Below are 15,620 nucleotides of genomic sequence, written 5' to 3' on the forward strand. Positions count from 1 at the left end.
TTTGACCTTTTCAGAGCTATCTGTTGGAGTGAATGGGCACAGAGAAACTGTCTAAATATATAACATTCAATGTACTTGTGATGGGCATGCTGCAACACGGATCTGGTTACTTATTTCATCTCTCACATAATTTGGAGCCTCCTTCCTATCAAAGGCCTTGAACTACATCAGCCACTTGCCACATGATGTATAGTTTCTCATTCATCTTACACATTTCCTGCCCTCTTATTTTTCATTTACCTTCTGCATTTTCAAGTTCCATGATGAGTCTCACATGAGGAAGGGTTGACATGAGGAGTGTTAAGAAGAATCTCACCCAACATCTGAATCACATGTTTTCTACGCATTAATTGTTACTTTTTTAGTCTGTATTTTTCCTGCTTCCACCTCACATTTGAAATTTGTTCTCCATCTTTATTTGTCTTTTTTCCCTATCTGTACCCTGTGACTCTCTTTCACTTTAGTTATTATCTTTGTTCAACAAATTAGCATCAATTATTTATCATTAGTATTCTGGAATATGAATTTCAGCTAATATTTTAAATGTTGTAAAACTAATGAGGATGTTCTGAACTGAACTGGGGAGAAAAGAAATTTATGTACAACTTGACTAAAAGAGGGGGTCAGTTGATGACACTCTTCCCTGTGATGATGGATCATTTTTTAAAATTTATTTCAGAAAGTGCTGTGTGTTTTCCAACAGACCTGATTTGCCATCTGATAAGTGGAAACTATTTGAGATTTGCGTTTCTCCCTGCATATACAGTGTTCAAATAACTAACAGGAATGCAGTCAGTGTCATCAACAACTGCCGAGATTTTGACAGGTGGCCATCCTGTAATTTTCAAGGCAAAACTGCAGCAAGTAAGTTATGTGCAAGTGAATTTAAAACTTTTTTTGCAGTGCAAAACTTCCCTTCTGTCTGATATATTGTTTAAATGAATTTTTAACTTTGAGAATGTACTTATGGTGCACTAGTAACTGCCTCAAAACTGGAATTTCAACTGTTATATTCAATTGTTTTCTTTTCAAGTCACATATTAAGTATGACTGGTTGGTTGGTTGGTTGGTTGGAGGAGACCAAACAGCAAGGTCATTAGTCCCATTACATTAGGTAAGAATGGGGAAGGAAGTCAGTCACACCCTTTCAAAGGAACCATCTTGGCATTTGCCTGAAGCAATTTAGGGAAATCACAGAAAACCCAAATCAGATTGTCCAGATGTGGTTTTGAACCTTTGCCCTTCTGAATGCAAGTCCAGTGTGTTAACCACTACAGTATGATTGTCTTTCAGTTCATGGTTCAGACTTATTCGCAATATTTTTTACTATTACATACCATTTCTCTCTTTCACTTTCTTTTATGTGCCAAAATAGGAACCTCTGAGTCTGAGAGCTGAAGCACATTTTAAAGTGTATTCTGTTGTAGTCAGCCCTGTCACCAATGCTCCAGTTTCTATGTCTGTCAAACACCGAGTTTTTTCTCATGAGGTTATAATTTATAAATAAATCTCTATTTTCACTTAATATTTAACACACAAACAGAACAATTAAGCAGCATATTTATTAAGTTTGATGAATAATTGAACTGTGAACTATTCACCTTCCACTGCAACAAAGAACTATCCATCCATTCCATTCTACCATGCAAAGAAGAAACAGTTCCTTTCTGCAGGCTAGGAATGTAAACGATGTGGAGAAATATCTCAGGATCAACTTTCTGCTCCTGTGTGTAACACAGAGCAGCAGTTTCATCATCATGCCTTAGGTAGAATGAAATAATACCAGAATGGCTGCCATACTGTTTAAGGTAAAAAATACTCTCCTCATAGAATTTGTGAGCAATTTTGGGGCCAATGAAGACTGTATTTGAGGCAGGTGCTGACAGCATATATCTGTAAAGTAAAAATTAAACAATAAAATTGAGTTACATTGTCATTCAAAATTTTAAACATTTTTATGGCAATTAATTTGCTTTTGTAATAATGGGATTTCTTATCCATAGAAAACAATTTTTCTTCTTCTTCTTCTTCTTCTTCTTCTTCTTAAGGAATTTCTCTCCCCTCCCTCTTCCCGTTTTTTGCACTAAAAGGGGGAGGGAGAAGGGGGGGGGGGGGTGAAAAAATAAAAATAATGACACATAATGCTTTAAATTGTGAAGAGCAGGAAATAAATATCAATCTGAAGCACAAAGGAAGCATTTCAAAGTAACTATGTAAGGGAATGTGAAAAACACTCTACAGACCATTAGACAAATGGACATATCAGAGCTCTGAAGTTACCGTATTTAAGCTTAGCTCAGCTTATGACTGTATTCTTTTTATTTGCATAGCACAACTGGATATCCGTATAGAACAAGTATTATAGTGGTGTATCATGCAGAGTCCGAAACTTTGGCAAATGTACAATGCAATTACACATCCAGACTTTAGAATCATGAAGGTTGCTAAAACACTAGTAGGGAACTTGAAAAGCCATCATTATTAATTACACATTTGCTGGAATAATTTAAAGCTGGGTAAGTATTTTGTTCAAAAGGTGTACAAAAAGGGAAGAAGAATCAAATATGTTTTATGAAGGCAACAAAGGTAACAACAATACAATAGCCATGTGTAAAAAACTACAGCTTTGTGCTAGACACAATTCAAACATGGATCTCTGACTTTTGTAGGCAGTGAACACCACCCAAGTACACCCCACAGTCTGACTCAAATTGTCATGGCATCCAACCTTTTCCTTACAAACTCTGTAGAGGGTCTTCCATGGTGTGAGATTTGCATCTCAGAGAGAAAAGATATAATAGTCTGAAGGGTTAAAAATGAAGAGACAAAGGAATAAAATCAAAATATGGCAATTCAAGCTAATATAAGGTTTATATTACATTCTACAACATTAACTCTGAACAAGAGGAAACACTAACAAAAGTTCCCTCATTACATTTTATGCATTCTACTTATTTATTTTGTTATCTTGCAAGCTCATTCATGAGAGAAAACTGAAGCAATTTCATCCTATAATGCATGCACCTGTGTAAATAATAGAGATGACTGTATTATTCAGTTAGTATTTGATACCAATTGCGACATACAGACTGTCTTTGAAACTTAAGAGGGAAACACTATCTGAAATGAGTATAATGTTACACAAACAAATCATCTTGAATATGGTATGGGAGAGAAACAATGCACATTGTGACAGTTTAAAGTAATGACATTCTGGGACCAGTTCCCTAATTTTGCTGTGTTTTTTCTCATCACATATCAGGAATGAACTTATTCCTGCTTGACTTTCTGTTTCACGCATGGGTTTCATTTATTCACCATTTGCTTCTGACAAATGAACAGCCACACTGTTGTTCTTCAAGTTTCAGTTGATTGGTGAGTAAACACTCTTGTGCTGCCTTATAATAATATTATTTGTCTCAAATGAACTGTTCAAAAAAATTGCACTACCTGTATAAATGTTAATGTAGGGGAGGGGGGGAGGGCACTTATGACATAATAAACTTCATGAAATTAAAAAAAAAAAAAAAAAAAAAAATACTTCACTGTAAAATAAAAGCAAAAAATAACAAAAACAAGACATTTAATACCATGTTGCTCAACTCCATACATTAAAACATGCTTGGATTCTCCTTGGCCCTCCTTGGCATGCTGCCCCCAAGGTAGTCAAGATATTGTTGCTCAGGTTTGTCCCAATCCACTAAGTCAGCCCTCCTGATATCATCCAGTGAGTGAGAAGTATTCCTGAAATGATGCAGTGCAAGTTTTGACTGGTCTCAAAGATGCTCAGTCTGGTTCATGTCAACAGATACCATCAGCCATGCCTTTCTGTTGATACCTGCCTCCTGTAGGAAGTTTTCAGGAGATGAGCATGGTGTGATCACATTTTGAAAGAGAAACCCATTACTGAAATATTGACATTAGGGCTGGACAACAGGTCACAGGATTCTATATGAATAGCGTGCAGACCTCAAAAAAGCCTTGACAGCGATGAAGATTTGTGATGCTGTGAACAATACTGACAGAAAACGTGGCTGACTCACCTCAGTTCTGAATTCGTGGGACTTCATGCCTGAGACTTGTATTGGTATCTGACTCCACATTCTTTTAGGATGACAATCAGGCAATAGACAAGGATTGCTCTCGTTGGTAAAGAGAACCTGATGCTACTGATTCAGGTTCAATACTAGGCATTCTTCTGCCAACCTACTTTGCACAGCAAAGTGACTGTGAATGTCTCCCGTTGGTCGTATTGGACACCTACTGGTGAAACTCATTTTACAGAGACAGTGTCATATTGTTTAGGCCAACACAGTCCTCCCAGTTGCCTCCAAAAAGGCAGTGTACAGTTCTGAAAATATTTATTCTCTGGTGCTATAACAACAATTTCAGTGTGAAAGTACATTTCACCCATTAATGGACGTCCTCAGATCATAAGACAGACACCATGGTTCAGTACCACCACTCTAGAAATCACATTGGAAATTGTCCTTTTTAAAATATGCCATCACTGGTGACACAAGAACAACTATAATGCCATTCCTTCCAAAAATGCACAGTTCTGTTGCATTTTCCTCAAGGTACCTACAAGCTATACTATATAGGTACCAGTCATCAGCTGGTGTCATTGGCCATGTTATAATGATCTTTCATGTTCTGTGTCTCATGTAAGCAGTTGAATGATGAAATGGCATCACTGTGGCGTGAACCTTTTGATGGGCAATTTCCTGTTCTGACAACCCTTCTTCCATTAAAATGTCAATCCATGGACAATCTGAGCTTGAAATAACCCTTCAAGGCATGTTGACAGAGTGAGTTGTGCACATGAGCTCTAGAGATGAGGTACTCTTTTCTTTTAATGAACACAATGCACAAGAACAATTTCCATAAAGTACAAGTCCAATGTACAGAACCAAGTCCAGATGCAGTGATTAATGAACAACTATGAGGAGCTAGGTATCACAGAAAACTGCACCAAGTCCTTAGCTGTAACAGTAGTTCTTGGTGGAAGAAGCATCTGGATTGTAGCTAATAAACATTAGAAAAATAAACAAATCTGTCAGAGCTAACTGCACTGGACTTCTTATATGGCCCCAGAGACCAATGGTTCTAACCCTGTGATTCTATGTTCTATGTGGTTTTCTTAGTGCAAGTACGTGGTGTTATCTTGGTAAACTTTGGCGTAGGAATCACTGGTGGAGTCACTGAAAGATACAACATCTGTCCTTGCTCCCTATCCTCTATTACCCCCTGCCTCCACACCCTCTTCCCCCCCACCTTGGAAATGCACCCCTCCTGCCCTGAGGTATTAATCTTGTGAATTGAACCTTTTCCTGTCCCTCAACTGTTACTCTTTAAAACAGTTTCAATAGTTTGTGTAGTAATAATGATGACAATATTTCACTGCATGAATGCCATAAGAATCAGAAAGACTGTGATATTGTGCTGATACATGACACTCAATATTCACCTACAGCTCACTATGTTTTGTTCCATCGAAGTCCAACGTTCATATGTTTTTCTCAACTGCAATCCGTATCTTACTGAATAAATCATTATCACTAAATACAGTATAATTGTAAATAGCTTAAAAGTCTTGTTTTTGCTGTACATCCTAATTAAAAGTTAACCTAGAAAGACCATATCGTTGATCTTCTTAGATTAGTAACTACAGCTACTTTTATAAAAATAATAACTGCCAGCTCTGAGTGCATAGGAAACAGTAAATTATGTTTTTACTGTAATACTTTTACTCCATAAGGTATGTTTAAGAGGTATGTATTTAAGAGAAAAACTGTGAAAGTTTATTCTTAGTAAGTCAAATAACTCACAGAAAGAAAGAATTTCACTTATTTGTGGAAAAAAATCTTAGGCCTATTATCTTGGAGTATGTACTATTTTAAGATGATAGTACTCACTGCACAAAAGAAACAGTGTTGTGTGAAATCTAATAAGCTAGCAGACTGGTTACTAAGAAGTATTTAAGTCAAAAGACAAATTTAGGCATAGATTTTAAAAAATTGCGCAATGGAGAAAATCAGAATAATACTAATGTGTTTGGTGTTTGATTTCACAGGTTAATCAGTTTCTCTGCAACCACATGACTTATTTATCATTCTCACCATGTCCCCAATGCATCTCTCTTAACCAAGAATACTAACATACTTATTCCTCACATAATCAGTTACATATGACTTACCCTACCTTACTTCCATTTAGCACCCATGAAACCAGGAAATTTTTGTTCTAATTGTAGAACTATGTCTCTCTAATTGTATAAATTTCTCAGGCTGTAGCTTTCAGAACATATGCATACAATATTCCTCATTTTGTCATGTTTAATAACAATAAATATTGTGTAAAATCCTAATTTTACCTGCCAGATGAAATGTCATCCACTGATGCAAGAGCATTTAAGACAGAGTTGTCATCCACAGGAAACTGTCTGATGCTAGATTCTGAGGAGTTATTAGAGTGGCCCAGAGACACTTCTTCCAGGATACTGATGATTTCCATAAGCAGAGGTGGATCTCTTGGGGGGCGTGATCCAGCCTTTAAACAATGGGCAAAGTGTTCACGTGCATCGTTCCAAAACCCCGCACGAAGGCTGGCCTTCCCCCAAGCAGCCCACACTCCAGTACAATCAAGCCCACATTTTGTAGATACCTGTAAGAGAAAGAATTCTGTGAAATATATATATATAGGTAATTATTATTAAACATATTTATCTGACAAATTCATTAACAAACAAAGGTAATTAGAAGTTCACATGAATCATTGAACAGGAAAATCTTGCATAACAGAGATGAAGAAAGGAGGGCAACAAGAAGGCAAGTCTATGCCATTATAACTGAAAAACTTCTTTTGGCAATAAAGGTGAACTGTTAGAGTGATAATCTGGAAGAGAATCAGATGGAGCTAAAATTAAGACTGTTTGATCCACAGATGTATGTGAGGAGATCCTTGGGGACGTGGAAAATGTCTCAGTACCAAAAATACATTCCAAAAGAACTAATGTGCTGTTCCTGTCACATATCTTAAGTGAAATGATCCTGAAGCATAAATCTGTACACAGTAAGGCACAGGTCACTGTTAGGGGTGTGAGCAAGGTTGCATAGTACTAATGGTTTTACAACTGACAGTGCATGTCCGCATCTAAAGTCACAGGTGGAGGAACTCTAGGAATGAGAGGATATTTGGCGAATAGATTGGCCTGCCCATTCCCCCTCTCCCCCTCAACCATAAATCCCATTGAGCATCTTTGGGATGCATTGGGGAGACATACTGCAGCATGTCCACATGCACCAATGACCATCCAGGAGTTTTCAACCGCATTGGTGGAAAAATGGAATGCCATATCACAAGAACTCCTTACCAACCTTATGGCCAGCATGGTAGCAAGTTGCAGAGCATCTATTGCCATCCATGGTGATTGAATACTCTATTAAGAACCAAGCCTCAACTTTGGTACTGTCCAAGGGCTCATCATAAATTGTGCTGACTTTCACATAATTATTGTCTTTGCATAAAAGTGTAATTTCCGTTCCTCTCCCTTGGTATTTATTTCAGTTTTCATCTGTACTACACTGCAGCAGTTGTTTTTATGTTCCATCCAAGTTTCGCTGAGCCACAGTACTCAGCAATGATGCATGATGCAAGAGTTACTTTTGGCATATTTTGCAGACCAGTTTATTTTTTTCAGTAACTGATGGTCCATGCTGTAACAGAAACTCAAGATGAGCTCCTCAATCTGAGCTTACCTATCTGGTGCCTTCTGGGTCATATGAATCAGTGGATCAAGCTGGGTTTCTGACAGTCAGTGTTTGTCAAAGCCAAACTGATTTCTAATAACAAGTTGTTTTATCTCCAGAAAAGTCATACAAGGAAGTTTTTTGAATTATGAGCAGTAATATCAACACTGAAATCATCAGAATGATTTCTTGGCTCTGTCCATATCATAGGAAGAGCAAGTCTAAAGGCTTTTTTCCTCCTTTTTGGACCATTTTCTCAGATCTTCAGCACACACATAACATACCTTATGTTGTGCCCAAGATTTATCTTGAGCACCAAGTAGCTCCAAGCACTATGGGACTTAACATCTGAGGTCATCAGTCCCCTAGACTTAGAACTACTTAAACCTAACTAACTTAAGGACATCGCGCACATCCATGCCCAAGACAGGATTTGAACCTGCAACCATAGCAGCAGCGTTGTTCCGGACTGAAGCGCCTAGAACTGCTCGGAAACAACAGCCAGCCATGATCACCAAGTTTAGATCCAAAGTATGATAAATAAACCTTTTTCACAAAGTCTGTAATGTTTCATTGGTATTCACCACAAATATAACAAAAACTGTGATCAGAGTTTTTACAACCACAATTAGACATTGTACTGAGCACATGTACAGGAAACGGGAAAGTGAGGTTAGGTTGACAGCAAACAAAACACCATCTGTTAACACAAAAATAGAAGCGACCTTTTTTTGCCAGCAAATGTTTTTCAGCAGTGCTACCAACGTCATCTACATTCATTAGAGCTCCTTTTTAAATCATTTTAACTACATAAAAGCTGTTAAATTCTTTTAAAAATCACTTAATTTAATAAATTTAACTGTAAAATGTGAAGAAATGGTGGGTGTTACAGTTTTTTAAGTATCATATTTGGATTTCCCACCCAAAAAAACATAAGAATAAGGTATTTTCAGCAAAAAAGTTTTTCCATCATTGGCCTGTGTTATCTGTTTGAAGTAATTTTCAGACAAGACATTATAAAATGTCACATAAATCCCTGTCTTAGGTACTAGTTTTGACAGAATGACTCCCAATCTATACCTGGCAAGTTGAGGTCACCCCCTATTACAACAGCATGATCAGGAAAGTTACTAACAATACTATATGGACATTATAGCTTTCAATAAGGTGTACTAATTCCTAGACCTTTCCTTGGATGTTTGTGCAGTTTACTAATATCACATTAACCTTTTCTACATCCGATCTGTCAGGATGAGCATTCTCTGAGAACTTGTGGCTGATGTATCTTTGATTCTGGCAGGCAATTCACCTCTGAACCCAAGGAGGGGTTCCTTTAACTTAAAAAAATCCCATGTGCAACCACACTAAGACTGTAGATATTTTTAAAAATACTGGGAAACTGGTATATCAATATTTAAAAAAATATCATTATTGGCCCTCATTATATCGAAAAAAAGTATTGATATATCGACAGAAAAAATTTCGACATACCAGAATATAAAAATATCAGCTGCACATTGTAAATATACTGCCAGTTTTAGAACTTTATATTTGAATATTGATTTATTATTATACATCCTATACGACAACAAGCTAACAGCTTACTTATCACCCTTGGAGCAAGAATTGAAAGGAAAACAATGCATGTTGACTCTTGGCAATAACCACTTTGCTAACCATTGTAACTGCATATAAGTGGCACAATAAAAAGTGTCTGATGGGTCCGTCGTTGGGTTTCATCACATATCGAATTTGTCCGGAACACTTCATGTTGACTACCCTGTTTTTTCCTTTCTGCAAACACTAGTGACCTAGCAGTTGCAGTGTCCAAATTATGTGGTGAAGTTAAATGTTGCAGTTTCTGTTGGTAGCACCAAGCACAGACTAAGTCAGCATTTCCTCTCACGCATCTCTGTCCACCACAAAGATCAGTCTTGTCTTTTAAATTTTTGCTTATGATTTTCAGCAAATGTTTCTGAAGAGTGCCAATGTGAAGAAATAGCACACTAGTTGTACTAAAAATTGCTTTTTAATGTAACTGATGTGCTATTTCTTCACATCAGAAATCTCGTTGTTCTACTCCCATCACCACTTCCCCCTCCATTGCAATTGGACTTCTTCTTTGAGTTTCTTTGTGCCACCTGTACTAGCTTCACGCAGTGAAAGAGAAAGACTGGATGTGATGAAAGCTCGAAAACTAGTGAGACTCCTTCACACAGTGAAAGTAAAACTATGTTCTACTACAATTTCAAACAAACAATTTGAAATATTTATCAAAAATTGGGAAAAAATATAATATAAAAGAAAAATATCAGAACTTGATATTGCTGTTTCTATGTTGAGTTAGAAAATATTGCCAATATATACTGATATTTTTAGGAAAAATATTGATATATCGATATTTTATCAACAGCCCTAATCCATACATATTCCACTACCCTAGTAACTGCTTCCAGCATGTAGTGCACATCTGGCCTATTAAGGGGAACAGTACAATTCTCCACCCAAGAGTGCAGGTCAAGAAATTCACATCTTATACTGTCATGTTCCTTTTACCAATCAGCCATCTGCTGAAAGGGATAGAGGATGGCCTCAGAACCCAAGCATCAGGCATCATTTATGCCGACATGATCCACTATTTGCAGCAGGCTGCACCAAGTGCAGTCGACAGCTGCTGGCAGAGCCTCCTCTGTGCCTTGGATGTGACCCCAGCAAACATGCCAAGTGCACATTGACATTCTTTCCCACCCTACTTGCTATTTCCCTTTTGTCTTCTGGCCAGTGACATGTGAACCCATCACTCTCTCACAATCTCTCTCATGTGAAGATGAACTGGTCAGAAGATGTGTATCGGAAGACATAAACACAGCTAAGCTACCAGAGGATACAAAGAGCACCAAAGGTGTCGCAGATCTCATCACCAGTGCCCTGGTGTCACTGCAGCTTTAAGCAGCAGCCAGAAGGTGGTCAACCACAGCCAACACATCCTCCAGCTGTTTATGAACAGCAATCAATTCCCCTTGTGTCTGCTCACAGTGACCACATTCCCTGTCCATATCCTGCTTTACAAAAACTGAATAAGATCTCAAGAAATAGAAACAAAACAGTAAGGATTAATTGCGAAAGTACAGACTGACTCCCATAAAAGAGAAAATTAGCCAACTGTGACACTACTGAGGTTAGAATGTACACAAAATATAACTGAGGTGAATAAAAAACATTAAAATATGCTCTGTGGAGTTCTTACTATGGCCTAGGATCGTGAGATCTACTAGCTCTTAAAACAGAAATAAATTTCTTTTCTGAAAATGTATTTATTAACAGTAACCTTTCACTAGAAACTCTGCTTACATGAAAGCTACTGCAGGAAATAAATACACAACCTCTAAAGCACTGATCTAAACTGTATGTGTTTGTTAACATGACATTTAAACTGATCCACATGACATGGCACTTCTGAGAGCAGGAAGCCACCTGAGAAAGTTGCCTCGCACTAAGACATGTACTAAAATTTATGCATTGGAATCATAAGAGTAAGTTAGTACACACTAGTCTACACAGTAAAAAAAGACAGGTATAAATCAGTTCCTCACAGAAGTACACAAGAAACAGAAACTAAACTAAATTACTGTCTCAGAAAAACTTGCAAAACTTCAGGCACATGCTCTCTGCTTCACGACTGTGCCTACATATTTCTCAAAACTAGACTTGACAGGTGGTTACTTTCAATAAAGAATTTAAATCATGGTCATTAATGTATCTTTCAGTCTCTATCAACACAGTGGCTTACCATATGAAATTATAAGTGCTATAGTGATACTGTAGCATTATTTTCAGCAATTAATTTACAACAGTAGGCATTGTGTTAAGTACCTCAATGCATCACTGTAACTGGGTACCCCACAAAACTCATCTCCAAAATTTTGAATCTTTATTTCACACATTTCAAAGCAGTAGTCTCAAGTGCAATATGAAGAAATGTTCTTTTTTTTTAAACCCACAATGGAGTACCTGGGTCACGTACTATGCAACAGCAGCTTCACACTGCGACAATTGATAAACTATTTAGCCATGAAAAATCTCAGACTTACAATCATTTTTAGGCGTGGTGAAGTATTACAGCAAATTCATACATGAATTTACCCAGATTTGTCAACTTTATTAAAAAATTAAAAAAGGAAAAAAAAACAATGCAATTACTGCAAAAACAGCTCTTCTGCTGAACAATTTTCACTACTCAATATACTCTATCACCCCAAGGTACAACACCTCAACACCAGTGCTTTATCATGCATTCCAATGGGCTCAGATGCTGATTTTTACTCTAATGAATCACTTTACTTTTGCTTACACCAAATTTTACAGAAATCAGTGAATGATATTGACCAAGTGCTGTGACATGTCCTTAATTACATCCATCAGGGAAACATCTTCCTATAAACATCACTGCCTCTCTATGGATCTTCTTCCAGCTGCACCAAAACATAAATGTGCTGCATGGCATACTCCCACTACAGTGGTTCCCAAACTTTCTGAGTCCATTACCACCGAGTGCAATAAGATATTATCTAGCAACCCATCCCCCCTCCCTCTACTATCAACATCAGTATCTAGCTAAACTTCAGAATGAAAAAGAATTTTCTATGCACATGATGTATAAAAATAACATATTTTGCAAATACACCTAATAGCAATTGCACATGAGGGTACACATTTTTCTTGTATTGCTCACTTGTATGAGCTTTTCTAAGCATATTTTACCTGACAATGATTACTCAAAACATGTGAATAAAGTAATTAGCAATCAACATGTTTCTAAGGAATTACTGCATGCCAAGTCTGGAGGGTTGCATACCTTACAAATGGATGACTTCATTAGTAAAATGGAAGAACACTTTCAGTTATAAAGTAATGAAACATAAATTATATTAAGTTTTTGAATGTGCTTTATTAAAGTATGAGACAATGAGACAATTAGCACTGCTTATTTCTAACAACTTTATTTTACAGAATTAAGAAGCATTTCTCAGTGCACTGAGAGTGCTACCTAAAACTCCTTTTCAGAAAAGAAAGCTAACCACATTAGTATACACACTTGTTACAAAATAAGCTTCTTCTGCAGCATTCCTTTCCCTAGTGACACTTGTTTCATGCATGCTCTGCACTCCCATTTAAAATTAACCAATTAAAATCTGTGTGTCACACTTAAGTCTTACTATTTGTAATACAGTTGACTGCTGGACTCCTTACTTCCGCATTGGCAGAAGCTGGAAGAGTTTGAGCTGCTTTGTGTGCACTCACTGCCACTAGTGACAATAACAGTAATAGTAATAACAATAATAGTAATAGTAATAATGAAGTGTATGCACTCTAGCAATGTTGTAGCCATTATACAGTATGGTCATGAACAATTTGAAAAGCTTTGAGGGGTGTTGCAGAGTAAGTTGTGCTGAGAAATAATTAATAAGAGAAAAATTTGATTTGTTGCACTGTTCCCAAGTTAATTAGCATTGAAGTTAGCCAATCAGGCCATTACATGCACAAATTCAACTGGCCTTCCAGATATAATTAGTGTCAGTTGTTCTCATAGTGTAGGTGATAGTGCACATGAGTGCTCAGCCTTTGGCTCAGGTCTGATTCTTACAACCGTCCCATGTCCAATTTCTTTATTACACACTTGTTCAGTTTTAGCAAACCAAATGGAGAATATGTTTGGTGACACTGCCTCTGGTGGGCCACTTGGATCTGCACACACAACGGCCTGATTAACAAATTTAATTGCTAATTAACTCAGAAATGGCACAGTATGTGGACTTTCTGTCTTAACAGTGATTTCTCATCACAAGCTGCCTTGCCACAACCTTACAAGCTTTTCAGACTGTTTCTGACCATCCTGTATAGTTACTATTTTGTTGTGCTGTCAATTAGTTCCTTCATCTGTTGTGAAGTGAAAAAGGAAGAAATTTCTGGCCCATTGCAGAAACTAACTAAAACTCTTAGAAAGCATTTTCATGAGATATTCAGGTGCATGAGATGCATGTGTCTCAATTTTAATGTAATAGATATACAGTACAGAGTATGTGTGTAGTGAATGGATTATGCAAGGAGGATGATGATTGTTGCTTCGTTTCACAAGTTGTAACCCCCATCACACTGTCCCATGTGTTAATGCCAGTATTTAAAAGAAATGTAGTTAATCATGAACTATGTAATAAGACTACAGTGTTTCAAAACAGTCGTAACAGAAATAATCTTTCGAAAATAATGTCCATCCATGATCAAAACACAACTGAACCATTTTCTTTTTACCCTTCAGAAAATTACATTTTAACCCTTAGCACATACTGCCCTCAGGTTGGTAACCACCGTCTACTTACTAGTGAATTGGCTGACTACTGGGTGGTCATCCCAGAGCAGTTTCCTTAGCAGATGCTTCATTGGTCAGTTTGAGGCATAGTGTGGATGAAGAACTTAGCCTAGTGTGACTGCACTGGCTGGGTATTAATGAAGAAATTGAGGAGACCGTCCATGTATGTGTACCCTGTGTGCAGAACCAATTGACATTGCCATTCAACTATTTAACATGGAAAAGCAGGTAGCCACAGAAGCGCACAAACCAAGATTTTGTGGTTCCATTCTTAGGGTCCATGCCACTGTATAGTGGTGGATCCCTTGCCAATTTTCCATACATGGCTGACCAGCATGCCATCCACCACAACCACAGTGGCCTTCAAAGCCCAACAATTTTTGCCTAACACCACTGTCTCAAACAACAGTCTTCAATTCACATCAACACAGTTTGCATCTTGCTGCTGCATGAACAATATTTGACACCTCAGGAGTAAATCATTTCTCCATCCATCAAATTCATAGACTGAGCCATTTGTGTGGACCTTTTAAGTCACAAATGGAAAATATGATACAAACAACACAGGCCAAAGCCATGACAAGTTTCCATCTTGAGCTTCTGTTAAGTTTAAATGGGAAGCATTCACAGTGACAAATTATCAACAGTCCCGATACAACATAAATTGTGAATGGCAGTTTTTTATGTAACACAACAAAGTATTGTACAAACCTCTAAGGCAAGAGGCCATAGCTCTTCAGCCAATAGATGGTTCCTAAGAGCACGTAATTTATGGTGACCCCAGAAAGTGCTGATGGGTAGGCAGGGTTGACCAGCTGCTGCTAGCATTCCTAATAAGTCAACACAGCTTAGCACCTGATCACAACAGGCCACAAGTTCTGGAGTTTGACGGCCAGCTAATGTCACTTTTGCTGCCACTGCTAGCGACCTAAGACATACAACATTTATATAAACATATATCTATATTTTACTTCCTATCAGAATAAATAGGCATAATAATAATAGAGAATTTTTACTAATATTGGAAGTTCTGTGTTGTCTATTAAAGTAACTACACAGCCAAAAAGTATGAAATAAGTTTGTTTTTATTTCACTCTCAAATTAGTGCAAGAGGAAAATCTTTTACATACAAAGTACACTTTATAACAGGATGCAGTTGTAGTCAATGCAGAAATTACTGGAAAAGTTTAAACAACAAACAACTTTTACAATGAGAACAAAGCAGCCTCAATATGTGTAAATCTTACAATATTCACTGACAATGCACTTCTAGATAGAACTGTCAAAGCAATTTAGATATACTGGTAATGATAAATAATTTATCCAACAATGACAGCCATGTGTTAACAAAAGATATATTAATTTATTAGAGTGAGATAATAAATCAAACATTGCAGATGAGAATCTTAAAGCTGTCCTCACATGGAATGCAAATGCAAATGTGATGGGGAAAATTTCTAAGCATGAACAGCAGAATAAAGCATATCATGGTCTCAATATTC

At 37.2% G+C, this 15,620-nt stretch overlaps 1 protein-coding gene across 1 annotated transcript in view; it reads right to left on the bottom strand.

Moving 5' to 3' along the window:
• Positions 1-15,620, bottom strand: part of LOC124555091 (zinc finger FYVE domain-containing protein 26) — a 434,713-nt gene that overhangs the window by 61,291 nt on the left and 357,802 nt on the right. Inside the window, exons 31-33 of the mRNA XM_047128885.1 lie at positions 14,830-15,046; positions 6,377-6,666; positions 1,602-1,893 (exon numbers count right to left, since the gene is read on the bottom strand). Coding sequence (XP_046984841.1) covers positions 1,602-1,893; positions 6,377-6,666; positions 14,830-15,046 — 799 coding nt within the window. The remainder of the gene's footprint in view (positions 1-1,601; positions 1,894-6,376; positions 6,667-14,829; positions 15,047-15,620) is intronic.

The sequence above is a fragment of the Schistocerca americana genome, chromosome X (genome assembly GCF_021461395.2).
Source record: "Schistocerca americana isolate TAMUIC-IGC-003095 chromosome X, iqSchAmer2.1, whole genome shotgun sequence".
NCBI lineage: Eukaryota > Metazoa > Arthropoda > Insecta > Orthoptera > Acrididae > Schistocerca > Schistocerca americana.